Source organism: Amblyomma mixtum, chromosome 2, assembly GCF_055824585.1.
Source record: "Amblyomma mixtum isolate Tamu chromosome 2, ASM5582458v1, whole genome shotgun sequence".
NCBI lineage: Eukaryota > Metazoa > Arthropoda > Arachnida > Ixodida > Ixodidae > Amblyomma > Amblyomma mixtum.
The window spans coordinates 134092865-134119193 of NC_143013.1; the positions used below are offsets into that span (position 1 = coordinate 134092865).

The following is a 26329-nucleotide window of genomic DNA, read 5'->3' on the forward strand; positions in this document are numbered from 1 at the left end:
ACACACACACGCACACGCACGCACGCGCACACACACAAAAAGGCTGTTCGCGTAGCATAACGGCATAAGTGGACACGTCTCATATCATGGAACAGCTAAGATGCTGCCTGAGGCGCGGGTTCACATCGCCACCCCGTATTTTTCTGGGATTATCTCGGCGCTCTGCATGGAGGAGCCGCTGTATGATTTAATTCTCGGAAACATAGGGGGGCGCTACGAGCGGCTGAGGCAAGCGGACGCGTCTCACATCGCCTCCGCGGTTTTTCGATGCTTTCTGCGGATTTAAGTCTGCGTCTTCAGAAACTTTTGCGGGGACCGACGGCGGAAGTCTGCAGGACTACCGGGATAACAAATCCACGGCAAGTGAACTGACTTTTTGTGCTCACATCACGATCTTCAGTTCGCCAGCTTGACGACCAAGCTAAGCCTAACGTCGACTCTGGCCGCCGACGCCCGTAGGGTGCCGGCGAGGCAAGTCACCGGCCTCTTGTGGCCCAGGACTGCACTAGGAGGCCGACATGGAAGTTACGGTTGAAGGTGAGACGCTATCGCCGGAGGACTTTTCCACCCAAGCCGGATGGTTTACGATTGATAAGTCAAAACGCAGCGCTCGTAAGAACGACAGCCATGAGGCAGGGGGACGCCAGGATGGCGTTCCGAACGAAGGAAGACAACAAGATGGTCAGCGAGGGGCTGCCAACTCAGCTAAGACGGAGGGCAAGAAGATGGCAATGCGTTCGGTGGAAACGCAGCACGTTCGTCTTCCCCCCGGACTACATAAAGTCGTCATTAGACCGCAAGGCGGACTTCGACCGCTCTCAGCATGCAAAACTGAGACGGTCTCTGACATCGTGAAGTCGGCGGCAGGTATTGCGGCGGCTGACGCAAGAGATGATATCGTCCTTCTGAATCAGAAGCAAAACACCATTCTGGTAGGCACCGACAGCTCTGAACGAGTGCGGAAGTATATGAATATTGGGCATCTCACTTTAGGGACGGAAAAACTTGCAACGTTTGCGTATCTTGTGACGCCGGATGGACACGGCAAAGGAGTTATTCACGGAGTTCCGCTGACTCACACGATTGAACGGGTGCGTGAGAACCTGATCAACAAGTACAACCCTGAGATTGTCGGGGTTAGAAGATTAGGAAAAGACTCGAGCTCTATTCTGCTGCTCTTCGCAGATGAAAAGGTGCCATATTGGATCTACTACGCGAGCACCCCCTTTCGGTGCCTATTATATAAGATAAAATACGAAGTGTGTTTCAAGTGTGGCCAGCTCGGACATCGCGCCGATGTCTGCCCGAACGCAGGCGTGGTCAAATGTCGAGGATGTGGCATGGACAACCCAACGCAAGACCACTCGTGTGAACTTAAGTGTGCTCTTTGTGGCAAGGGACATGAACTGGGACACAAAAAGTGCCGTGAGATGTATAGGATTCCTTACATACTCAAAAAGCGCCAGTGGGAGAAGAAGACCCACGACAAGACGGCAAATTCATCAGACAATACATAAACCGGAGGAGCCGACCTAGGACCAAGGAGGAAGAGGGCTATCGCGGCCATTCCAGCTCTAGGGACCGTTCCGGCTCCAGGGGCCGTTCAAGATCCAAGCCCCACTCTGGTTCCAGGACCGGGTCCCAGTCCAGGGGCCGCTTGAGCTCCCGAGGGCGATCACCGTCGGTGTCTTCAGCCAAGAACAAGACGGCAGCCGACCATAAAGAGGTGAGCTGGGTAGGTCGATCCTCCCAAAATAATTCGGATAAGGGGGCAGATGAGCTCCTCCAATTGAGAAAGATGGTTGAGACCCTTACTGACACCGTAAGGAAACTTACTAAAAAAACAGAACAGTTAGAGAAGGAAAATTCAGAACTCCGGAAGATGGGCCAATCCCGGCTTACTCAACAACCAAAGATAACGCCTGCACTGGTGGAGGCGGCGGCCGGTGTCAGTGATGCCTCGGTGGCGCCACCATCGCTTCCCCCGCCTACAAAAAAGAGGACGTGTGACAACACGCAGCCCGAGCTCACGCTCGCAGAGGTATGCAGGAGGCTAGAGGACAAAATTGATGCCCAGGTTCAGGCCACAGATAACAAAATTCATGCACAAATTCAGTCCACTGTTAACGTTGTTCAGGAAATCACTACAGAAACCAAAAGGCTAGGAAACGAGCTGTTAGCTATGAATGCATGGCGGCAGGCCGTAGAGAATAAGACAGACGCTATTACGATAACCCTTCAACAACTTCAAAATGGCCAGGCAACATAAGGACAATAGATATACGCTCTGGCAGTGGAACTGTCGGGGATACCGCCGGAAGCGAGCAGTTCTTCAACAACTCCTCATTGGTAAAGACTGCCCGGACGTGATCGCTCTTCAGGAAACTGGGGGGATTGCAAAATTATCAGGCTATCAATCTTTTAATACCTCTGGCGAGAAGGCGGGAGTTACCACCCTCGTCAAAAGAAACATAACGGCTATTGCGCGTGACACGGGGATCAGTCACGTAGAGCACGTTCTTCTAGAACTCATTCCGAATAATAAAATTAAGACCAGCCTATTTGTGCTGAATATATACAGCAGTCCAAAACAAAGAAAGACTCGCTTCGGGTCGCTTCTTCAAAAAACTCTACGCATTGCTAACAAACAAGCGGTGGTGGTAATGGGGGACTTCAACGCCCATCAAGCTGCTTGGGGGTACCAGAGAGAATGTGTCAAGGGTAGAGAGCTCTGGCTCGATATGCAACAAGGGGCCTTCACCCTACTTACGGACCCTCAGTCTCCCACTAGAACGGGAAATAGCGTCAGTACGGACACATCTCCGGACCTCACCCTCGTTAAGAACGTCGGCAGCGCAAACTGGGTTAGCACTCAAGAAAATTTAGGCAGTGATCACTTTATTTTGGAAACGGTAATTACTGCTGGGCCCTATAAACGCCCAGGCCGACGTCACTCACTTGTTGAGTGGGACGCCTTCCGAAAAATCCGGGAACAGAGCGCTAACACCACAGAAATTGATGACATTGAGGAGTGGATAAGGCAGCTCCAATTGGACGCTCGTAAAGCGACCCAGACTGTGGCGGAAGACTCAGGCCTAGAAACAATGGACACCCGCCTCCTCCATATGTGGCAAGCCAAAACCAGTATGGAAAAGCGACTTAAAAGTCAAAAGTGGAATCGTAACCTTCGCAGAAGGATAGCAAGGCACAACAAAGAGATGGAGGAATATGCGCTCAAACTTTCTAGGCAAAACTGGGAATCGCTATGCGACAAAATGGACGGGAATATAAGTCTGGCTCGCACATGGAGTTTACTCAGATACCTCCTAGACCCTGACGGATGTAAAACGGCCCAGAGGCAAAACCTCCAAAAGATCCAGCATAAACATGAGGGTACAGAGCAAGAGCTGCTCGATGAGATTCGATCTAAGTACATAGGGGACACCGAGAAGGTACCTCTGCATGGTTACTGTGGGATACCCAACGATCGCTTGGACGAACCCATTACTGAATCCGAAGTGCGAGCAGAGCTTGCTAGATTAAATACTAATTCAGCGCCCGGACCGGATGGGGTAAGCAACAAATTGCTCAGAAATCTCGACGACAACTCTATAACAGCACTCACTGCCTACATGCAGAAATGTTAGGAGGCGGGTGAGATTCCTAAGCAGTGGAAGTCGGCTAAGGTGGTACTTATTCCTAAACCGGGGAAACCTTTGTCGATCGAGAATCTAAGGCCTATATCCCTAACCTCCTGTGCAGGGAAACTGATGGAGCATGTAGTGCAGACACGTCTCAACAACTACATGGAAGACCACCATCTTTATCCTATCTCCATGGTGGGATTCAGGTCTCATCTCTCAACGCAGGACGTGATGCTGCAACTAAAACATGAAATTCTGGACTCACAAACGCGGGACGCGAAGGTCATTCTGAGTCTTGACCTGGCGAAGGCTTTCGATAACGTCACGCACAAGGCGATCCTGGATAATCTCAGCCTCCTGGGAGTAGGCCCGAAAACCTACAACTATGTTAAAAATTTCCTTTCCGACAGAGTGGCCCAAATTAACTTCGGGGAAAGTAAATCAGACTACATAGAGCTAGGCAGCAAGGGGACCCCGCAGGGATCTGTACTGTCCCCGCTTCTTTTCAACGTGGCCATGATCGGGCTTCCTAGCAAACTAGCAGCGATTGAAGGTCTCAGTCATTGCATGTATGCGGATGACATTACTATGTGGATTGGCAAAGGAACTGACGGTCAAATAGAGGAGACTCTCCAAATGGCCATAGGAGAAGTTGAAAAGTATGTAAATGATAGGGGGCTTAGGTGCTCCCCGCAAAAATCGGAAATGCTTTTTTACCAACCAAAGAGGAAATCACGGTCGGATCCCCCGCGGATATCTCTTAAGGCTCAGGGACTCGATATCCCGACGGTGGACAGGATTAGAGTCTTAGGGCTGTACATTCAAAACAACGGTTTCAATGGAGAAGCAATAAAGAAGTTGGAGATATGCGCGCAACAGACTATGCGGCTCATCCGTAGAATCGCAAATAGGCGCTATGGCATGAAAGAAACGAATCTAATCAGATTAGTTCAAGCCTTTGTAATAAGTAAGATTGCTTACGTAGCTCCTTTCCTTAATCTCAAGGCAGCGGAGAAGTCCAAGCTGGAAGGGATCATTCGCAGAAGTGTCAAGCAGGCGCTGGGTTTACCAATTCGGACCCCCACCGCAAAACTTTTAGAACTAGGTCTTCACAACACATTGGATGAAATTGTGGAAGGCGTGACAGTCTCGCAGTAAGAAAGGCTGTCGGGAAGCGTTACAGGCAGGCAAATCCTCGCGAAACTAGGAATAAATTACGAGTCAGCGAGGTCCGAAAGTGGACATGCTTAAGAGCGTGCGCGATAGGCTGATGATCCCACCACTACCGAAAAACATGCATCCCGTCCACCACAAGGATCGCAGAGAGAAACGGGCTGAAGCCCTCGGCAAATGTTTCAAAAACTATCCGATAGAAGACGTGGCCTACGTGGACGCAGCTAATTGCGGGAGGGGGAGAATGGTGATAGCGGTAGCTAGCGCCGAGACATATCTCCGAGCCGGCACTTCGATCACGACGGCCAGTCCCGAAATTGCAGAAGAAGCCGCCATCGCTCTTGCAATAGTGGGCACGGATGCGTCAATGATAGTCAGTGACTCAAAGGTAGCAGTGATGAACTTTGCCAAGGGGAGGGTCTCCCCTCTGACGAACGGAATCCTGCGGACTGCAAGGGACGACCGCAAAATTCGCATAGTCTGGACACCTGCACACGCATCCCTGGCTGGAAATGAAGCAGCTCACGAACTGGCTCGAGGTCTTGCTTTCCGAGCCAGTGGCCATACCGAGGGCTTCACAGACAGGGATCGTCTTGTAGGTTACAGAGAAATCACACAACATTATAGGCTCAATCGAACAAAGTACCCCGCTGCTGATAAATCATTGACAAAGAGTCAGGCCACCTCTTGGCGCCGTCTCCAAACTTATACGTTTCCGAACCCGGTTATGTGTAGTCGTTATTATCCGGGACAATATTCAAACGAGTGTAAACAATGTAAGGCCAAAGCGGATCTCAACCATATTCTCTGGAAATGCCCTTTTGCCCCCCTGGAGGGACAAAAAATAAAGTCACTTGAACAATGGGAGGCTCTCCTACTCAGCTCCGATCCGGAGACTCAAACAAAAGTCGTCCAACTGGCCGCAGACGCCGCCAGGAGCCAAGACCTTCTGGCCGTCGTTTAGGCGGGGGGCCTATATGCCCTTCAGACTGTTGGCAATAAACGTTTTACAATCCAATCCAATCGGAAACATAGAAGGCGCCAGAGCTCCAGATAACCCGAAGGAATTGGTTAAACAACCGGTCAGCAACGAGCTCGCTGAAGAGGAAGTTGCAGCGGTTGTAACAAGAGCGAAAGTCAGCCCGAGGACATCATCATCATCATCAAGACAAGAAGTTCCAAGCGCTTAAAACCCCCGGCGTCGCAGTGGAGCCACCCAGGAAGAGTTATGCAGAGGAGCAAGCAGAGGACCAGTCGCTCAAGCACTGCTTCTCCCAAATTGGCAAGAAACTGACGTGTAGGGATTCGCAAGGCAAAATCGTATTCCAGAAAGAGGATGAAGTACTGTACCGAATCTACACCGAGAAAACTGGGCGGATCGTGCGGCAGCTCGTCGTTCCAAAGTGTCATCGAGAGGCGGTGCTGAAAACTGCGCACGACGGAATAATGGCCGGACATTTAGGCGCCCAAAAGACGAAGGACCGGATTTTGGAAGATTTTTTCTGGCCGGGTATCACCGCGGACGTGAAGCGATTTGTCGCCTCCTGTGACATCTGTCAGAGGACAAACCCGAAGGGCCGGGTCGCCCGGGTGCCGCTGGGGAGGACGCCGCTCATCGAAACGCCATTCAAAAGAGTGGCCATCGACATTGTGGGCCCAATCCAGCCCCCTTCCAAACATGGCAACCGGTACATTCTGACCTTAATGGATTATGCAACCCGGTACCCAGAGGCCGTAGCGCTGCCGAGCGTGGAAACTGAGAGGGTCGCTGAGGCACTGGTCGAAATGTTTTCTCGATTTGGAGTCCCTAACGAAGTCCTAAGCGACCGGGGCACCAATTTCACTTCTGACTTGATGAAGGAGGTGGCCCGACTTCTCTCCATACGCCAGCTGCATACCACGCCGTACCAGCCAAGGCGAACGGGATGGTCGAAAAATTCAACGGCACCCTGAAATTGATGTTGAAGAGAATGTGCGCCGAAAAACCGCGAGACTGGGACCGCTATCTGGCGCCGTTGCTCTTCGCATGCAGGGAGGTCCCACAGGCAAGTTTGGGCTTTTCGCCCTTCGAGCTTTTGTATGGGCGACACGTGAGGGGACCCCTGGCCATTTTAAAGGAGCTCTGGACAAACCACCACCTCGACGAGGAGGCGAAGACCACATACCAGCACGTCTTTGACCTCCGTAATCGACTAGAAGACACGTGCAAGCTAGCGCACGAGGAGCTCGAAAAGGCCGGGGCGCGCTACGCAAAACTGTACAACCGGAAAACCAGAGAGAGGATGTTTGATCCGGGAGACAAGGTCCTGATTTTGCTGCCTACGGACAACAACAAGCTACTGCTTCAGTGAAAGGGGCCCTTCGAGATCAAAGAGAAGAAAGGAGAGGCCGACTATGTTATCGAGACAGTCGGAGGGAGGAAGATTTTTCACGCCAACCTGCTTAAAAAGTACGAAGAGCGGGAAAGACAGCCAATAAAACGCGTGTGCCACGCGATCTGCGGCGTCACCGAATCGGACAGCGAGGGAGTCATTCCTGTTCCGGCGCTTGAACAGTCAGAAGGCGAGCGAGATGTGAAGCTTTCTGATGATTTGACGGCGGATCAACGGAGACAGCTTCGAAAAGTCATTTCAGAACACTCTCGCATCTTCTCCGACGTCCCGGGCAAGACGGACTGGGGCCGAGTGCCGGTTAGAGCTCACTACCCGCACTCCGGTCCACGTAAAACAATACCCACTTCCGTTTGCGACGAGAGAAGCCGTAGAAAGAGAGATGCAGCAGATGGAGCGACTGGGCATAATCGAGAAGTCCCAGTCACCCTACAATTCACCGGTCCTCTTGGTGAAGAAACCTGACGGCACGAACCGGCTTTGCATTGATTTCCGACGCCTGAACGACGTCCTGGTTGCCGATTCGGAGCCAATTCCCAGAGCGGACGCGGTCTTCGCTGCAGCTGGAGAGAAGAAATACTTCTCAAAGGTAGACTTTGCCAAAGGATGTTGGCAAATCCCATTGACTGAGAAGTCCAAGCCCAAGACGGCGTTTTCAACGACATCGGGTCTCTTTCAATTCCGTTTTATGCCGTTCGGCATAAAAACTGCCCCGGCAGTATTTTCAAGATTGATGCAACGAGTGGTGGGGGAATTCCCGGAGTGCAGCACTATCATGATGATGTCCTCGTTGCCAGTGCTACGTGCACGAGGAGTACCTTTCTTCGCTGAGACAGCTGTTTGCGAGAATCGAGGTGGCCGGCCTGAGAGTACGACCAAGCAAATGCGAATTCGGGATGGAATGCTTGGGATGGAAAGCATCGAGTTCCTCGGGCACCGCATTGCCAGAGTTGAGCTGACACCACTCGGGAAAACGCTCGACAAGATACAGGCGGCGCCAATTCCTCGAACAAAGCGTCAGGTACGCGCTTTTCTTGGCTTGTCGGGGTATTACCGCGACTTCATACCCGACTACGCAAGAATAAGCGAGCCCCTCACCCAACTGACGAGAAAGGGAGAGAGGAACGTCGTAAGGTGGACGCCAGCCCATCGGAAGCCTTCGAAGAGCTCAAGCGTCGGGTCTCAAGCCCTCCGATACTACGGCTGCCAGACTTCTCCAAACAGTTTGTGCTGCGCACGGATGCCTCTGATACCAGCCTAGGCGCGGTACTAATGCAGCGGCATGACGGAACGCTTCACCCGGTGGCATACGCGAGCAGAACATTGCTCCCCAGGGAAGCAGCATACAGCACAATCGAGAGGGAGTGCTTAGCGTTAGTTTGGGGAATAGAGAAGTTTTCCACCTACCTGTATGGGGTGCCGTTCTTAGTTCAGACGGACCACCAACCACTGAGCTACATCCAAAGAGCGAAACAGCTAAACAGCAGAGTCCTGCGCTGGAGCTTGCTGCTCCAAGAATATCAGTTCACCGTCGAGCATATAAAGGGCAAGGACAATGTCGGTGCTGATTTTCTTAGCAGGCTGTAGATTAGTTGCGCGGTTAATTTTCGCTATTAATTTATTCAAGTATTATGGTGCATGTCTACACGCTGACTTGAATTGTGTGCTAGTTTTATATAAGTGGTTATGTCACGCGCTGTATATCTGCACAGGCCTGCTCGCCGACTTCTGTGGGTTTAGAATATTATCAGATAATATTCCCAAAGTGGGGGGCCGTGTCACAGAAGTGACGGCAGCCTGTAAATTACTTTTGTTTGTATAAAACTGATGCGTCCGCGTTTCTTAGTATGTGTCTAGGGAAGAGCAAGAATGCTTGTACGCTTTATTTATTTATTTCTTCAGTTATTTATTTATTTCTTCAGTTATTTAGACAACCCCTCGCATTGCAAAAGCGGAGGCGGCCCAAAGTCGACCCCGATACTGCCGAAGTCTGGAGCTGACCATTAGAAGGAAAAACGTTGCGGCGGACGTGACTGCCTTTTTGGTTGTGTTTTACTTTTTTGCGGCTCCAAGGTCACCGAATCGCGAGTCGAAGCCTAGGGCTTCCTTTTAGTTGTGCGTTAATTTTTTTCTCCTCCAAGATGGCGGCCATGCAGAGTCAAAGCGTAGGTGCCTACGTGCTCTCGTTGCGCTTTTTGGTGTTTTGTTTTTTCGACGCCGACGCTGTGGCGCCGCGAGTGCTCGCTCGCTAGCGCCCGAGGGCTTTTAAAAGGGGGCCGTATGGAAACGAACTTCAGTCCGCTCGTCGGTGGAAACGCTGCCGCCGCGAACTCCCGGGTCTCCGAGCCGCCGCACCGCATCCTCAAAACCGCAAGCTGCCCTCAACGGACGTCGCCTTCGGGGGCCGCACTGACTGCGTGTTTGTGGATGGGCAGCCGCGCTCCCCGGTTGACTGTATGTTTATTCACCTTCCGACTTTTGATGGAATGTATCTAATTACTGTATGTGCTTTCCGCGATTGTTTTGTAGAATGTAAATTACGAGTCTGTGAAAGCTGCCGCATTGTTCAATCGAAGCTATAAACGTTGTTTTTGTTGTTGTTACCTCTTAACACGCCTCAGTCTGTCACTACGTTTGGTTACCGGCTACGCCGGACATCAAACGGCCACCCCCTCATTGTCCGGACTCGGTGATGATGTCGCCTAGTCACCGAACCCGTGACACTTCGACAATACTGAAAATATCACGGTGAATTTTGTAGGCCAAGGTGCGATGAAAGTTTCGTTTAGAAATGTGATAACTCAGTTTCAGAAACTATGTCAGCCGGTAACGAGTTCCACTCTGCCATAGATAATAGTAAGGGTGATGTTTGATATTTCAGTGTTCGTGCGAAGATGGGTTGCACTTTGTGGGAATGATCAGACCGGGATGAAACATGATGGGCAGGGGCGATGCGATCAGCTGTGAACGGGGAGCCATCGTAGTACAAGGAATGAAAAAGCGATAAACGAGAGAACTTGCGTCGAGTGATAAGGTCGGGAATACTGATAGTTTGCTTCAATAATGACACACTTTCATACGATGAGTATGAAGAAAGGATGAACCTCACAGCTTTATTTTGCACAGACTCAAGACGGTTAATTAATGAAACGCTACTTGCACTCTAAAGCTGACCTTATGAGTGTAGTATACGCGCGAAGCTTCGTCTCGGAGTTGGCAAGATATAGACGACGTTTGATGAGTCCCAGTTTCTTGAATGCTTTGTTTGTGATGTGATTTAGTGGGTGTTCCAGCTTGAATCAGCACTGAGATAAACACCTAGGTACTTAAAACAATCCGTCGTTACCTTCTTTAGAAGCGCTGCCAATTTGCCACTAATAATTGAATACTCCGCTCCTGTGTCTACCAACGCGCTAATGCCGTGATCGTCGAGAAGCACGGGTATGTCCAGTGAGAATCGGTCCTACTTCACCCACTGTTGTCGACAGAGCTCTACCATCGGATGTCGGCGGCGTCAGGGGGTCTTTACAGTGTCGATATCCAGCGACCACGCCCCCGGAGGTCGCTGTTTTCAGTTTTCCCGGCGAGGGCTGGGCGAGCGGTCCGCCGTCGCTCGCGAGAAGTTCTGCTGATTCCGTGAAATTGATGATCGGCGAGGTGACGATGATCGGGACTGACGGCGCGCCATGGACCACAGGGGTTGCTGGGTCACGTACTCAATCTCAGGAGGCCTTTGGCCAAATCGGGGTCATGGTGCATCGGAGGAAAAACCTTGAAGGCCAAGCTCTCGGTATGGGCACCGGCGGAAGAGGTGCCCGGGCTCCCCACAATGGAAACACAAACGCCGCCGGTCAGGGCCACGCCAGACATCTGCTCTGCGCAGGGATCGTCGATCACTACTCCGGATGTGCTGCACTGGCTGCACGGAGGGTAGCGGGACGTCGTGCGGGGTTTGAACTAATGCCGCTGGATTTGGGGCAGGGCGTCGTAGAGCGTCAGCATATGTCGGGCGGCAGTAGTCTGTCTGGATGGGCTGTGTAAATGCCGCTGGATTTGGGGCAGGCCGTCGCAGAGCTTCACCGTACGTCGGGCGGTAGCAGTTGGTCTGGATGGGCTGTGGTTCGCCGCGTAGTAACTAGTAACGGAGGCCTGATAGCTTGCTGCACCTCTTCGCGGATAACGCCCATAAGGGAGCTGGCCGTTGGATGCGACGTACCACAGATCTTCGCTAGCTCTTCACGGACGACAGCGCGGATCATGTCACGGAGGAAGTCGGTATTGCTGTTTAACGCCGGCCGGGAGAGACTCCATAACAGAAGCAGCAAGGACTGGTGGTGCGTGTGGAGCATTGAAGCAGCAATGATAATGCAAGCGTACGTTCGTTATCAGGATGACCGCAGATGTGCGGTCGTTAAAACTGAGGACATCAGAGGTTTTAAGGCAGATGACGACTTCAGGACGACATTTTATAGTGTTCAGTGGACTGACGAGGATGGTGTATCGCAGTTTTATCGCGCCAGAATTCTCCTCGTCGGAGGTAAGCTGCAGACCACATCAGTGGTCTATACCAGTGCATTATTGCACTTGATTGTGACCAGTGTTTGGACTGCTTTGTGCTGTTGGGCTTTGTGGATAAGTTTCCCATTCCAAAATTTTATCATGCGATCTAACCACGAAAACAGCTGAAGAATTAGGCATAGGCAGCACAATGTCACTGGCTCACTACCATTCTGATCTGCAACCATATAGTTGGAATGGATACTGCTTAGTCCACACTAATACTCCCGACCCGTTTAATGGCACACTACACTGCTGAGAATGCGATCATTTCTGTATAACAAATCATTTTTAAATGCGTCTTATTTTATGCTTAAATGCCTTATATATGTGAACTGAGGGTATGTTTTGAATTTAAGAAATATTGTAGCTAAGGGATGCTCTGTGTCTTTTACACCACTACAGGCTACTGGCACAGTCAGCATTACGAATTCTTTATCATTTTTTCAGAGTCTGAAGATGACCTTCAAACAAAAATGCGGGCCCGGCGGGTCAGAGTTAAAAGAATAATTAGTAGCAGCGATAGCGAGGAAAGCAACAGTGATGTCACATTGCAGGTAAGCATGTCTGTTCTGACAGCGCTGATATTTTGCACTTGTGAATGAAGAGTGATGTAATATCCATGTGGTGACATGTGCTTCTCTTTGCAGCCACAACAAAAACAAAAACAGGCAGGGCCCAGCAATAATTTGCTGGAGATCCTTGCTTTAAAAAAAAGGAAGCTCTCCGCGCAAAAGGAGACAGATGATGCAGAGCTAAAAAGGCAGCTTGCAGAAGCACAGGAACAAGTGGCCAGCCTTAATGAAAAATTGAGCTGAAGGAAACAGAGATCAACGAGCTGCAAATCTAAATAGAGAACTGCAGCGAAAGCTGTTGGACTCATTGCACTGGATGCAAGGTAAACATAGTTTTCTTGTGCATGGAGAACACAGTAGAATGAGCAGTGACTAGTCTTTGGTGGCAGTATACTGGGTTTGTTAAAAATAGCCATTGTTCTGATGCTTTTTCATACTGCAGTTGGTGCAGCCCGTTCATCAGATGCACCGCCAGCATTGCAGACAGCAGCACTGTCACCTATCAAGAGACTGTCGCCGGAGCCATTGCCACAAGCACCAGAGCTGCCCGACACGGTACACCACTTGTAATTAATGAATTCGGGTTGAAGGATTTATCTTTCCCTTCAAGCAAGCATATATATATATATAGTAGGCATATTCAGTTCTTGGATTTGCATTATCTTTTTCAGACTGACATTGGGAATGGGCTCCGGATATCCAGCTCGGCTTGGAGGAGAATCAAAAACAACCCCAAGGACTCGATGTTCGTCAAAGATTTACTAACTGCGGTGTGGAGCCCAGCGGAGTTGCTTGGGCGGTCTTTGCAAGGTAACTGCAAGTTATGAAATTTTTCATCCAATGTTATCTGTTTAATTACTTTGCATTCCTTTGTTTTCTGCTCTGCGGGAAAGCACTGTCCACGCTTTCCTGACCGTCCGAGGAAAGAGCCGCTGTCACCGTGGAAAGTGTGGGCGATGCGTGGTGAGTGAAGAACAAATAAATCATCATGCCTAATACTTCACAATGTCATTCAATGAGTTTGGGCAGGGGAATTTTGGATTACATGCTCATTGCATGCATATTTTTACTTCCGCTTGACAGACTGCTACAAGGAGCGGCTCGAAGGGAAAGGGCTGGTGCCTGATATGATGCCAGGGGCGTTGAAACAGATGAATCGCTTCATTGTAGAGAAAATAAGCGACATCGAAAGGATGGCCAAAAGGTTTGCAGTCTGGTTAATTGCACTGTCACATTTCAAGGCGAAGAAATGAATTTGCTTGCAGAAGCATTTTGGCTGTCTGTGCCTACCTTACTCTGTATGCCTTATATATGTGAACTGAGGGTATGTTTTGAATTTAAGAAATATTGTAGCTAAGGGATGCTCTGTGTCTTTTACACCACTACAGGCTACTGGCACAGTCAGCATTACGAATTCTTTATCATTTTTTCAGTCTGAAGATGACCTTCAAAAGTCATCGGCCAGAGCAGATGACTTTTCGTTCTCAGCAGCATTTTCCTTCTTGGCACCCGAAAACATTGAATCACGAAGTCATCCGCATGGCTGGTCAACCTTGTAAGGCAAAGTGGCATAAGCAACAGCTGCGTAACACGAAGGAGGTGCTTCACGCCGAGAGCCGCAGTCTCGGATGCGCAATCGGCCGAACTGGGACAAAATTTTAGACATGTGTATCTCAGGGCACAGGCATGTTGCTAAAATTGTACAAAATGGAATAAAAAGAAAATGCCTCCAAGTTTTCAATATAAATATGCACGCTTACATCAGGCAATAAAAAGTTAATTAATGATTTTTAGCCAATTACTGAATTTCTGCAGACAATTATTACCCCAATTTGTGTTCGCCTGGCCGCATTACCAATGAGCAAAAGGGGCATAAGCGTACGGCGTTTCGCATTTTTAAAAAGAAATCAGTGAAGTCTAACTTTGAACACCCTGTATATATGGACCATCCAGAGTACCCTCTCAACCTTTCTGTGCGAATATTGTTGCAGAGGCAGGAGCAGAGCTTGGCCATGTGGAGGTGTCACCAGAAATTAATAAGTGTGCTCTAACCTACTTTGGTTGAAAGGTGCTAACTGAGGCTCTCGCTGCTTGACGGGAGAGATTTCATGGATCAGCGCCTTGTACCAGATTCCACTCTTTCATTTAAAAGTTTAGAGTTGGTAAGATAACTGATTTAAGTACAAATATAGAACTGTTTTATTTCACACTGTTTGTGTCCTTCAATCTTCTAGCAATCTACTATGCTGACTGGCTTATATATCTTAAAGGGCTCCTGACCACGCCCTGGTCGAAAACACTCTCTATCTCTCTTGGAGCGAGCATCCTCTCCTTCCGCTCCCTCCTCGAGATTTTTCTCTCCCGCGCCTGATCGAGTAGGCTCTGCAAGGCAAAATCACCCTTCCTCCTCCGATGTTAGCCAGAGGCGTGGTGTCTCGTGGAGTGCGTCACAAGTCTACGTCATGGCCCCACCGGGTCAGCAGCCGAGCGCCGTAACCACTGAGCCACCGCGGCGGGGCTCATGTCGTTCATTGGAGTCAAGGCGTAGGCAAGATGCACGAAGGATAAGCGGTGTGTGTGCGGAGCGGTCAAGTGGGCGAGCGAGGGAAAGGCTCTACTGCACAAGTAATTAAAACCTTGTTTTGGGGGGCTTGCATGGAAGAAAAAAAACTGAGAGGGGAGCGCGCACGCAGAGCGTTTCGTGACATGATCACGGCGGGGGGGGGGGGGGGGGGGGGTCGAACCGACTCACTCAGTTTTACTATTTTTTACTTTTTATGGCTAGGGTTCAAGGCTGTCACCGTACGCACTCTCCGCAGTTTTTTTTGTTGCTGTTGTTCCTTCATGCGAGTTTGTAGGCATGTGCCAAAACAGAAGGCGCTGCGGAAAGCGTTGTGCAGACGACGCGATGCCAAGGCTACGCCCAACCTTCTCCGTCCGTCAGAACGATGCACCAATGGAATGCCTTTAGCGAAAGTAACTCCCATGATGTCAAAGGGGTTCAGAGTAGTGGGGCGGGGACATTTTTGTTGAAGGAAAGAACGAGCAGGCTTTGATTTGAATTTTCGCAGCTTTTCGGGGCGCACATGGCTCTAGTATTTTGCAGAGGCTATCTTCGATGCCTCATCTATGCAGTGGGCTTGTTTTTCAAAAATGTCCACACCCTGGTCAGTGGCCCTTTAAAGCACCCAACACCTTGGTAGTTCACTTGAGATCCGCATTGTAATCAACAACGAAGAAAACTTTTTGCATCACTGCAGATCCTGGTGTGGAAGCACGGCCTGGCCCCTCGCATGGCCACACTCAGGGGGCAGAACATAGTGGCATTCAAGGAACACGCGGTATGTGGACGTTGTGTATCTTTGCACTCTTTTGAGGCACTCAATAGTGGCACTCATCGCTGTGTGTATCTGTAAGGCTAGGATGGTTTCCTGGCACCTTCGATATGGACTGTGCCCACCCGACGTTCAGGCTGTCTTCGGATTTCTGGAGCCATCAGCGGGTCACCGCAGAAGGTTATGCAGACTCTTGAGGTCTGAGTGGTGGCGGCAGGCCCGTTTCTTCAAGGATAAACTTCGAGTCGTGTGCGGCCAAACTGAGAAGGACAGGAACTTCAGGAGCTGGTGCGCAACTTCATCCAACATCACGGAGTTGCTGTGGAATTCTGCAATTCCAACGCTACCACGACGAAAAAAGGACAACAATGCAAGAGGGAACGTCGTCATCCTAGGCGAGATGGACATCCCAGACGAGCACAGAGATGTACTCAGACTCGGCCCGAAATTCGGCTTTGAGACCGTCCTTAAGCCTGCTGAAAAATTGGCAGCAGCAAAGTCGGTATCCCGTCTTGCCCGTGTCGACGTTCGAGCCAGGTGCGTTGAGGAGTGCGTCGGTGTCCTCGAAAAGACGCTCGGCCGACAAAGGAAGGTAAAGTGCACCAGCCCTCTCGTTGACTTCCTTGTCTCGAAGAATTTGAGTGTAGTTTGCGCTGATAAGGAAGGGTGTTTCGTGGTGATGCCGGATATCACTTTTGGAGAAAAGGCTGCAGCTGCCATCAATAAGAACTTCAAAAGAATTGACTTCAAGAGCAAGGAGGTTCAAGAACACGCAGTTTCGTTATTGTTAGGTCACAATTTGGAGAAGCTGGCGAGTTCCGTGAAGAAGTCAGACGGGGGGCAGTTAGCGGTATTTTTCACTGCAAAGACGCACAAAACCGACATGCCCTTTCGTTCAATTGTGTCAGAGCGTCATACCTGGCAGCGCTTGGTCGCCCTATACCTGCAAGAACATCTCACGTCGTTGGTTGTCCAGGATCCCTTCGTGATACATAATTCGGACGCTGTGGTCAACCTTCTGAGAACCATGAACCTTGGTCAGTGTGGTGTTTTTAGCATAGACGTTGAAGATTTGTATTATTCGATGCCTCATGAAGGATTAATGGAAAGTGTTAAAGTGTGTATCACGGATGACAATGATGAAGTCGCCTTTATGGGCAGATGCGGTGTTTCAGTTGAGTCCTTCATGGAAATTCTTTCTTTCTATCTTTCCTCAACCGTCATCGGATGGGAAGGAGGCTTGTTCATTCAACGTACAGGGGTTTGCATCGGTTCGTGCGTAGCCCCCATTCTTAGTAACATTTTCCTCGCACAGGTGGACCGAAACATTGAACTTAATTCACCAGGTTTGGTTAAAAAAATTTGCAGATATGTTGACGACTACCTAGTGTTTTCATATCAGTGTGATCTAACTCATAGCATACCTGTCATTTTGAACGTTTTTAAAGAATGCAGCTCAGGTTTGAATTTCACCGTTGAGTCACCCAAAGAAGGGGTGCTACAGTTCTTAGACTTGTCGTTGTCCATGTGCAAGGATCACATTTGCTGGACTTACAGCCCCCGTTCTGCCAAGGCCCTTCTTAATTTTGCTTCGGGACACTCAAAAATCGTGAAGAATGGTATCGCGACGTCCTGCATTAAGGCAGCCATCACCAAATCGTGCATTCACTCCTTCCAAAAGAGCGTCTCTGCACAGGTGAACAGGCTCAAGGAATCAGGGTATCCCATGCATGTCATCTCGATGACGTGCGGCAAACTAGTGCGCTGGATTAAAAGTGCACAAAAATCCCAAGACGTTGGAAGGGAGTGGCAAAAAGTCGGCGTGGTGCCCTACGTGCATAGAATGGCACATGGGTTAAAGAAGGTAGGGAGCCGCTACGGCGTCCAGGTGGTTTTTTCCGGGCCAAGCAAGCTGAGCAGTTTATGCTCTCAGATACGGAACAGGCAAGAAGGTGTTGGAGATAAGAGAAAAAAGCGCGGATGCACCGTTAGGCACCGCGCCCCGTTTGTTCCCTGCAGCTTGGGTGTAGTGTACAAACTACCGTTGTCCTGCGGAGCTGTCTATGTAGGACAAACGGGGCGATGCCTCAACGTTAGGCTTCGTGAACACCGTAACTCCCTAAAAGATCATTATGGCAATCTTCCTGAGCATTGCCGGGAATGTAGCAAAAAAGAAGAGCAGAAGGGGAAAACTTGTAAACCGATTTTTTCTAGTACTGTCATACTTTTCAGACATCGAGATCAGCGTGTACGCGAGATAATGGAGGCATACCATATTAGGAAATGTCGGAATCCGTGTATCAGTGAGCCCTCTGTTAACTTGGCAGACTGTGAAATCGATTTTTTAGCCTCAGCGTTGCATTGAATTCCTTTTTTGATAATGGTTTTTTAACTGATCTTCCACAGCGATGAGTGGCGCCTGATGCTTCAATTTCAATTTTTTCCTCTGACTTGGTCTTTCCAGGAGGGACTGTTTGTGGTTGTTTTTGTTTTATGTTTTTAAAGTGACTACCTTATATTGCGCGCGTCAGCAATAAACCTCAGTTGCGAGATAGCGCTTGTCTGCGTCGTTTACTTTCCGTCCCGTGTGTTCCCTGTGCGCTATTTTTTACATCATGAACGTTATCCAACTTGCCCAACTTTCCGCTTTGCTGACTTCCTAGGTTCTTATCTAACGAACACAGTTCACGAAAACTGGGAAAGTTACAAGTCAATGAAAGTTACTTGTCAATGAAAATAGCAAGTTACGTCTTGGACAGACAGAGCTGGAAGACTGGCAGCGCAGGGAAAATCTTCTGTTCTTCGGCGTACCCGACAGTTTGTCCGAAACGTGGGATGAAACCGAAGAAAAGTTATTGAGCCTTGTTTCAGGCTGCTTTGATCCTGTTCTTAGGAATGACATGTTTGAACGAGCACACAGGATTGGTGTGTTCTCAGACGAAAAGAATCGTCCGATTGTTGTGAAGTTCCAGTCTTTCAAAACAAAACAACAAATCCTAGTGCAGTCTGCTAAACTTAAAGATAAAAAGGTCACTGTAAGTGAAGATTATTCTTTGCAGACACGTGTCGCTAGAAAGAAGCTTGTGCAGTTCACGAAGGATGCTGACTTTAAGTATAAGCTCAGGTATAACAAACTGTATTGTAACAACAAATGCTACGGCTATGACCCTATTCACGATAGCGTTTCGAGCTAGCTGGCCCACCAGGATCTTTAGTGGCCCCATGTCGCGCTGCTTCTAGCTCGCCACACGCTTCGCCACACGCTTGGGGGCACGCCACCGCAACGATGCAGGTCACAAGAATGCCCTTTTTCATGCAGGCCTTACTGATATGGATTACCACGTCAACGCCGCCGGGCTGTCAAGGCAGCTGTTACAACCTGGACATGGATTCCGACGTTCGGCAGCAAGTTGACTTCATGGACAACGAAATCGACGCCGTGCAGTACCCGCTTGTATCAACCTTTCCCCATCTGGCGAACCGTTTCCACATCTGGCAACCAGGAACTACGCTCAGCGCCACCGCGTTGGTTGGACTACAAATACCGCCATCACACTGCGATCACTCGGGGCACGCCACCGCAACGATGCAGGTCACAAGAATGCCCTTTTTCATGCAGGTTGGTTACTTACCAAATTCAATTTGCATTCGCTCTGATAACGCGTTTTTGGTTGCGGTGTCGTGCCCCATCGACGCTGACTGCAGTTTGCGAAGATTCTTGTGCTCTTCATGCTACCAGTGTATCAACGCATATGTCGTTTGTCTTATGCTTGTGCTAGCCGGGGATGTGGAATTGAATCCAGGACCCCCAGAGAATAACGCCCCTCAGCCGTCCCTCGAATCAATTGCCTTGGCTATATCCCGCATTGAATGCTCTCAAAATACTATGCTTAGTGAACTAGCGTTGATTCGCGCTGCTCAGTCGAAGGTCGAGGATTCAATATCCAGCCTTTCAGCGCGAGCTGACGCCCTGGAACAATCCACGAGCTCAAATCAGTTAAGTAGCCAGAGTTTATCAGCCGATCCTGATATGGCTAAACTTTCATCCCACATTAAGCTACTTTCAGATAAATGTGATGACGCTGAGAACCGCCTCCGACGGTCCAATTTGCTGTTTTTTGGAATCGCAGATCAACAAGATGAATCTTGGTCCGAGTCTGAATCGCGGATTATTTCATTCTGCGCGGACGAGCTCGATGTCACAATTGATAGCCACGATATTGAGCGTGCTCACAGACTTGGCCGTTTCCAACAAGGAAAAAACCGCCCTATCATTGTAAACTTTATGAGATTTAAAGACAAAGGGCGTATCCTTTTTGCCAGCTCCAAGCTTAAAAATTCTTCCTTTTCTGTCCGTGAGGACTACTCTGCACGCGTTCGCTTGGCAAGGAAGAAACTTTTTTCGTATGGTCAGCAACGAGGTGGCTCATTTAAAATCCGGTTTGATAAGCTCATCATGAACAACAAACAGTTTGTGTACGATGCTGTTAAAGATTCTGTGGTTGAAATAAATTTATAGCGCTCACCGCAGGCACACAGGTCCTTTATGCACCAATGCTTCCAAAATCGCACGCGTGCAGCCCCTGCCCCAATCGATAAATCAGTTTCCGTTTTACTAACAAATATCCGAAGTTATTTTCCAAAGAAAGAAGCCGTGGAAGCTATATTGCAAGACAACAGCACAGATATTGCGATCTTTACTGAAACGTGGCTCACACCTGATATACTGAATGACGAACTTTTCCAAGATAAGCAATCCTTCACTTGTTTCCGCCGTGACAGACCAGGGCGTAGGGGAGGCGGCGTGATGGTTCTTGTTAAAAGTATTCTGGTCTCTTCTGCTGTCGCAGTCAATAGTAAAAGTGAAATAATTTGCGTGAACGTTTCTCTTGCTCATTGCACCAATATAATAATCGCATGTTACCGAGCACCTGACTCCAATCATTCCTTCATCGACGACCTAAGTACCATTCTGCTCGACATAAATAAACAGTTTCCCAGAGCCAACCTTATAGTTAGCGGCGATTTAAACTTCCCTGACATCGATTGGGACAATCTAACCGCATCTTCCCGCCATTCCAGAGAATTTTTGGATCTTATTCTTTCGTTTGACCTCTCTCAAGCAGTCAGAACACCAACTCGGGGCACTAACATCCTAGATCTTGCACTTGCATCTAATCCTGATTTAATCCAGTCTTTATCATCCATCGCCGGTCTTAGCGATCATAGCATAGTGTTGTTCAATTTTTCAGTTCGCATCACTCCACGACAACGCTCAGTGAAATACATACGCGACTACAAAAAGGCCAATTTTTCTAAAATCAATGAAGAACTAGCAAAATTTCTTCACCACTTCGAACAGACTGCCTCTTTCAGGTCTATTGATGATAACTGGTCCATGTATAGAGATAAAATTACCTCTTTAACTGAATCTTATGTACCCCTCGTTTGCATTCGTGGTGATGCCGGAAAACCGTGGTTTACCAACTCTTTAAGAAGTCTGTGCAATAAGAAAAAACGATTATTTAGAGAAGCTAAGGGCTCCAACTTAGCGTCTAAATGGGAAAAATATTTTAGCTGCCTGAGAAATTACACCAAGTTGCTTAAGAGCACTAAACAAAATTTTTACAGCAATGACCTACTCGATATCCTTCGAAACAACCCAAAAAAGTTCTGGACTATTTTAACTCCAGGTCGTAGCGGTTCGCATAATATATCTTTATTAGATCAAGATGGTTGTCATGTTCCAAATGAGCTTCGCTCGGACGTAATGAATGCGTACTTCTCATCTGTTTTCACCCACGAACCAGCCGTAAACATTCCTACATCACAGAGCCTAAATGTATCTGAAATGCCACCTGTTAGTATCTCAGCCGAAGGAATATGTAAACTTATTGAAGATTTAAAGGTATCAAGTGCTCCTGGGCCCGACAACATTTCTGCGAAAATTCTTAAATGTACCAAAGTAATATCCAGCCATTTCCTGCAAATCATTTTCACGCAATCTATTTCTAGTGGCCAAATTCCGTCTGAGTGGAAGATTAGCCGAGTCGTGCCTTGCTTTAAGGCAGGAAACCGCTCTGATCCATCAAATTATCGTCCCATCTCGCTAACATGCATTGCGTGTAAACTACTTGAACATATTATTTACTCCCAAGTAGCTAATCACCTCGATAGAAATTCTTTTTTCTTTCCAAACCAACACGGATTCCGTTCTGGCTACTCATGTGAAACTCAACTTTTTGAATTTACGACTGACCTCCACCTAAACCTTGACTCCTTGTTTCAAACAGATATCATCTACCTCGATTTTTCTAAAGCTTTCGACCGAGTTCCCCACCAGCGCCTTTTGGCTAAACTTTCCTCCCTTTCACTGCACCCGCTGATATTATCATGGATTCGCAGTTTCCTAACTAATCGTTCGCAATACACCGTCATCGACAACCATCCTTCTACCGTTACTAAAGTTACCTCCGGAGTGCCTCAGGGCTCAGTTCTTGGGCCGCTCCTGTTTCTTGTCTTTATCAATGACCTTCCTGCTGGCATTTCATCATCCATCCGTTTGTTCGCAGATGATTGCGTTCTTTACCGCCGTGTTAGCACTACGAACGACCAGTCATTGCTGCAGGACGACCTGAACTTGATACAAAGTTGGTGCTCTACCTGGCTCATGAAATTGAATGAAACTAAATGCAAGTTTATGCACGTGTCCCGTAAACGATCTAACCTGCACTTTTCATACTCGCTAGACAGGACCGCGCTATCTGAAGTTGAATCCTACAGATACCTCGGCATAGAAATAACAAGTAATCTTAACTGGTCGAAGCACATTACGTCCCTGGCTGCTAGCGTTTCTAAATCACTAGGATTCATCAGAATCACTAGGATTCATCAGACGATCGCTCACATTTTCTCCCCCTAAGGTTAGACTAATCGCATACGAAACTTTCATCCGCACTAAACTTGAATATGCATCGAGCATTTGGAATCCCCATCAAGAGTATTTAGCACATATGTTAGAGGCCATTCAAAATCGAGCAGCTCGGTTCATAACATCAAATTATGATTCTTGGTCGAGTGTTACTAATATCAAATCCTCCGTTGGTTTACCTTCCTTGGCATCCCGTCGTAAGATAGCAAGGCTCTGTCTATTTCATAAACTTTATTATAATTTTCCCCAACTGCGTGAGAGCCTCATTTTGCCCCCTCTAAGATCATCGCGACGTTTGTTTAATTGCCGTAGTATCCAACGCATTCATGGTTCAACCAATGCGTTCAATTCCTCGTTCTTGCCAGCTGCCATAGCCGAGTGGAATGTCCTTCCTGACAGTGTTGTGAAGTTAATTCCCTAGAATTTAAACAGATGCCAATTGATTTATTCCGCTAATGATTCCCGTTGAAGGCCCTTTTTCTTTTTCTTTTTTTTCTTTCTTTTTCTTGTGTTTACCTACTTACTCGCTTGTTTTTCTTTTGAAGTGTTCACAGCTGTATCTACATGTGTCTAAGTTTATGTTCCAACTTTGTTCTTTGTTCTTTGTGACTTGATTACTGTTCGACCCCCCCCCCCTTATGTAATGCCCCCTGGGGCCCTTAAGGGTGAATAAATGATGATGATGATGAGGTGCGGGAGGGGCAGTGGACGGGCGACTGGAGATAAGACAGCGCTATCAATTCTTTTCACAAACATAAGAAGCATAATACCAAAGCGGGAAGATCTAAACTCTGTCATCGACTCATGTGATGCCGATGTTGTATTGCTGACAGAAACGTGGCTCTCTGCAAAGATAGAGCAAGGAACTGTTTGATTGCAAGAAGCGCTACAATGTTTATCGTTCTGATAGTGGTGACAGAAGTGGAGGAGGTGTTTTAATAGTGTTGTGTCCCCTTATTGCTTTTGTGTGTGTGCGCCCCCTCCTAACGACCACTCGCATTCCCCTCCTAACGACAGTTCGCATCCTCCTCCTAACGACCACTCAATCCTCCTCCTAACGACCACTCGCATCCCCTCCTAACGACCGCTTGCCCCTCGTCGCACGCTGTCGCCGGATGCCCCCCCACGGTGCGCCCCCGCACCCTTCTCCTGTTCTGGGAAGCCACTCCCTGCCGTGGACGCTTCTCCACTCCCTCCTTTCTTCGGGCGGCCAGTTCGGCTCCTGCCTCGGTCGACGCTGGTCGCACCCTCATCGGCTTTAAATAAACGAAGTCTAAAAGTACCGTGTGCGTCTTTCGCTGCATTCAACACAGCGACCGGACACGACAGTGGCGACGAGAAAGTGGATTCGACCCGCGCTACGCAACGCTATTGACAAGCCATGGCTACGCGAGGGTTTCCCAATCAGATACCAGAATTCAACGGCTCATCGTGGTCATCGTGGGTTGGACGCCTTCAGTTCTACTTTGAAGCTAACAACATCACAGACCCAGCCTTGAAGAGGGCCAACCTGCTGACGCTGTGCGGGGAGCAGACCTACGATACTGTCTGCGCCCTTATTCAGCCAAGCACACCAGCGGCAGTGTCTTACGACGACATCGTAAAAGCGCTGCAAAAGCACTACGACCCAAGGCCATCCGAGGTCTACAGCCGGGCTCGCTTCCAACGACGAGATCAACTGGGAGGAGAAACTGTGAGCGCCTACGTAGCCGCGCTCAAGAAGCTCGCTGCCGACTGCAATTTTGGAACGCTGTCGACAACAGCTACCGGGCAGGAGGGAGACGCAGCTTCTTCTGCTAACACCACCATGCTTCCCTTGGACGTGATGTTACGCGACAGATTTGTGTGCGGACTGAGTGACGAGTCACTGCAGCAGCGCCTGTTCGCTGAGAAGGACCTCACATTCAGCAAAGCTTACGACATCGCCGTTCGAGCGGAGAGCGCCGGTCACCAGCAGAGAGGGATTCGCCGGAACACCGAGCCGGTACACCAGACAAGCAACCAGGTGCGCAAGCCTTCTGTTGTTGTAAAATCGGTCAAAAAGGCACAACGCTGCTGGCGGTGTGACGACCAACACAACCCCCAGGGATGTCGATTCCAGTCAGCCACGTGTAATTTTTGCCACAAGCGAGGGCATATCGAAAGAGCATGCATTACGAAACGGAGACTTGCCAAGATAAAGTCACCTTCCCAGCCTAATCACAGCGTCAACGCCTCAGAGAATACGCCGCTATCTGATCTCCATGGAACAACATCAGCAACACCATCTGTGTTGTACGACCTGAACACCATGAATCTCGGCACGCGACCGAAGATTTTTACAGAAGTAAGCGTACATCACCAGCTGATTAAGTTCGAGGTGGACTCCGGCGCAGCCTGTACTCTGATCAGTGAGGACACGTTCCGAACTTCATGGCCATCTGACGCACCCGCCCTGCAACAAGACGACACGCACCTGCGAACGTGGTCAGGACAGAATCTGCCACTATTGGGCTCTGCCAACGTGCAGGTTAACTACAACGGCCACCCCCATACGCTACCTCTGCTTGTTGTGAAGGGCACAGGATCAAGCCTTCTAGGGAGAAACTGGTTTTCTCCACTAGGCGTGATGAAATGGAGTAAACATCAAAACGCCGATGCGCTAAGCCGTCTGCCACTAGACGCAACTGTTGACGAACCATTTCCACCAGGAGACGTTCTGATGTTCGAAGCACTGCCAGAACCTCCGCTTACAGCAGGCACAGTTGCAGCATCTACGCAGAAGTGCGCAGCTCTCCGGCTAGTTTACACAGCTGTTCAACAAGGCAACGTGCATAAACTCAAAGGGGACAACTTCGACGCTTACCGCAGGCGAGCTACAGAGTTGAGCACCCATCGCGGCTGCATCATATTTGGGTCCCGAGTTGTGATGCCGAGAGAACTACGCGCACAAGCTATGTCTCTCATCCACGCCAGACATCGGGGCATCGTTGCAATGAAAATTTAAGGGAAATAAATAGCGCACAAGAGAAGACGGGACAAGCGAGGAGACACAGACAAGCGCTAACTTTCAACAGACGGTTTATTGCAAAATCGGGTTATTGCAAACGGTTTATTGCAAACGGTTATTGCAAACGGTTATTGCAAACGGTTTATTGCAAAATGTGTCTCCTCGCTTGTCCCGTCTTCTCTTGTGCGCTATTTATTTCCCTTAAGTATGTCATACCAACATGCCCAAGCCTCGTCTCTTCTGCAATGAAAAAGTGTGCCAGAAGCTACATGTGGTGGCCTGGCATTGACAACGACATCGAAACAGTGGTGCGAGAATGCAAGCCTTGCCAGAGCAGCCGGAGCGCCCCGCCGAAAGCTCCTGTCCCAGAATGGGAAAAGCCAGACACACCATGGCACACACTGCACATTGGTTTTGCAGGACCATTTGAGGGCTGCACTTTCCTTGTGGTCGTAGATGCCTACACAAAGTGGCTTGAGATAAGGCAAATGGGACAGACGACTTCGGCAGCAGTCATTGACAACCTCCGATCACTATTTGCAACGTTCGGCCTGCCGCGCAAGGTAGTGTCGGACAACGGAACACCGTTTGTGTCTGCGGAGATCCTCAAGTTTTATCGCGACAACGGGATCTCATCAGTTACATCGGCCCCCTACCACCCAGCGACAAACGGACAAGCTGAGCGCTACGTAGCCGAGCTAAAACGCGCCCTTGAAAGAGATCAGACAGGCTCAC

At 49.1% G+C, this 26329-nt stretch overlaps 1 protein-coding gene across 1 annotated transcript in view; it reads left to right on the forward strand.

Moving 5' to 3' along the window:
* Positions 1-518: 518 nt before the first annotated feature.
* LOC149360963 (uncharacterized) overlaps positions 519-26329 on the forward strand; it is a 30685-nt gene continuing 4874 nt past the window's right edge. Inside the window, exons 1-5 of the mRNA XM_089567961.1 lie at positions 519-537; positions 12782-12894; positions 13011-13149; positions 13423-13505; positions 15600-15680. Coding sequence (XP_089424087.1) covers positions 519-537; positions 12782-12894; positions 13011-13149; positions 13423-13505; positions 15600-15680 — 435 coding nt within the window. The remainder of the gene's footprint in view (positions 538-12781; positions 12895-13010; positions 13150-13422; positions 13506-15599; positions 15681-26329) is intronic.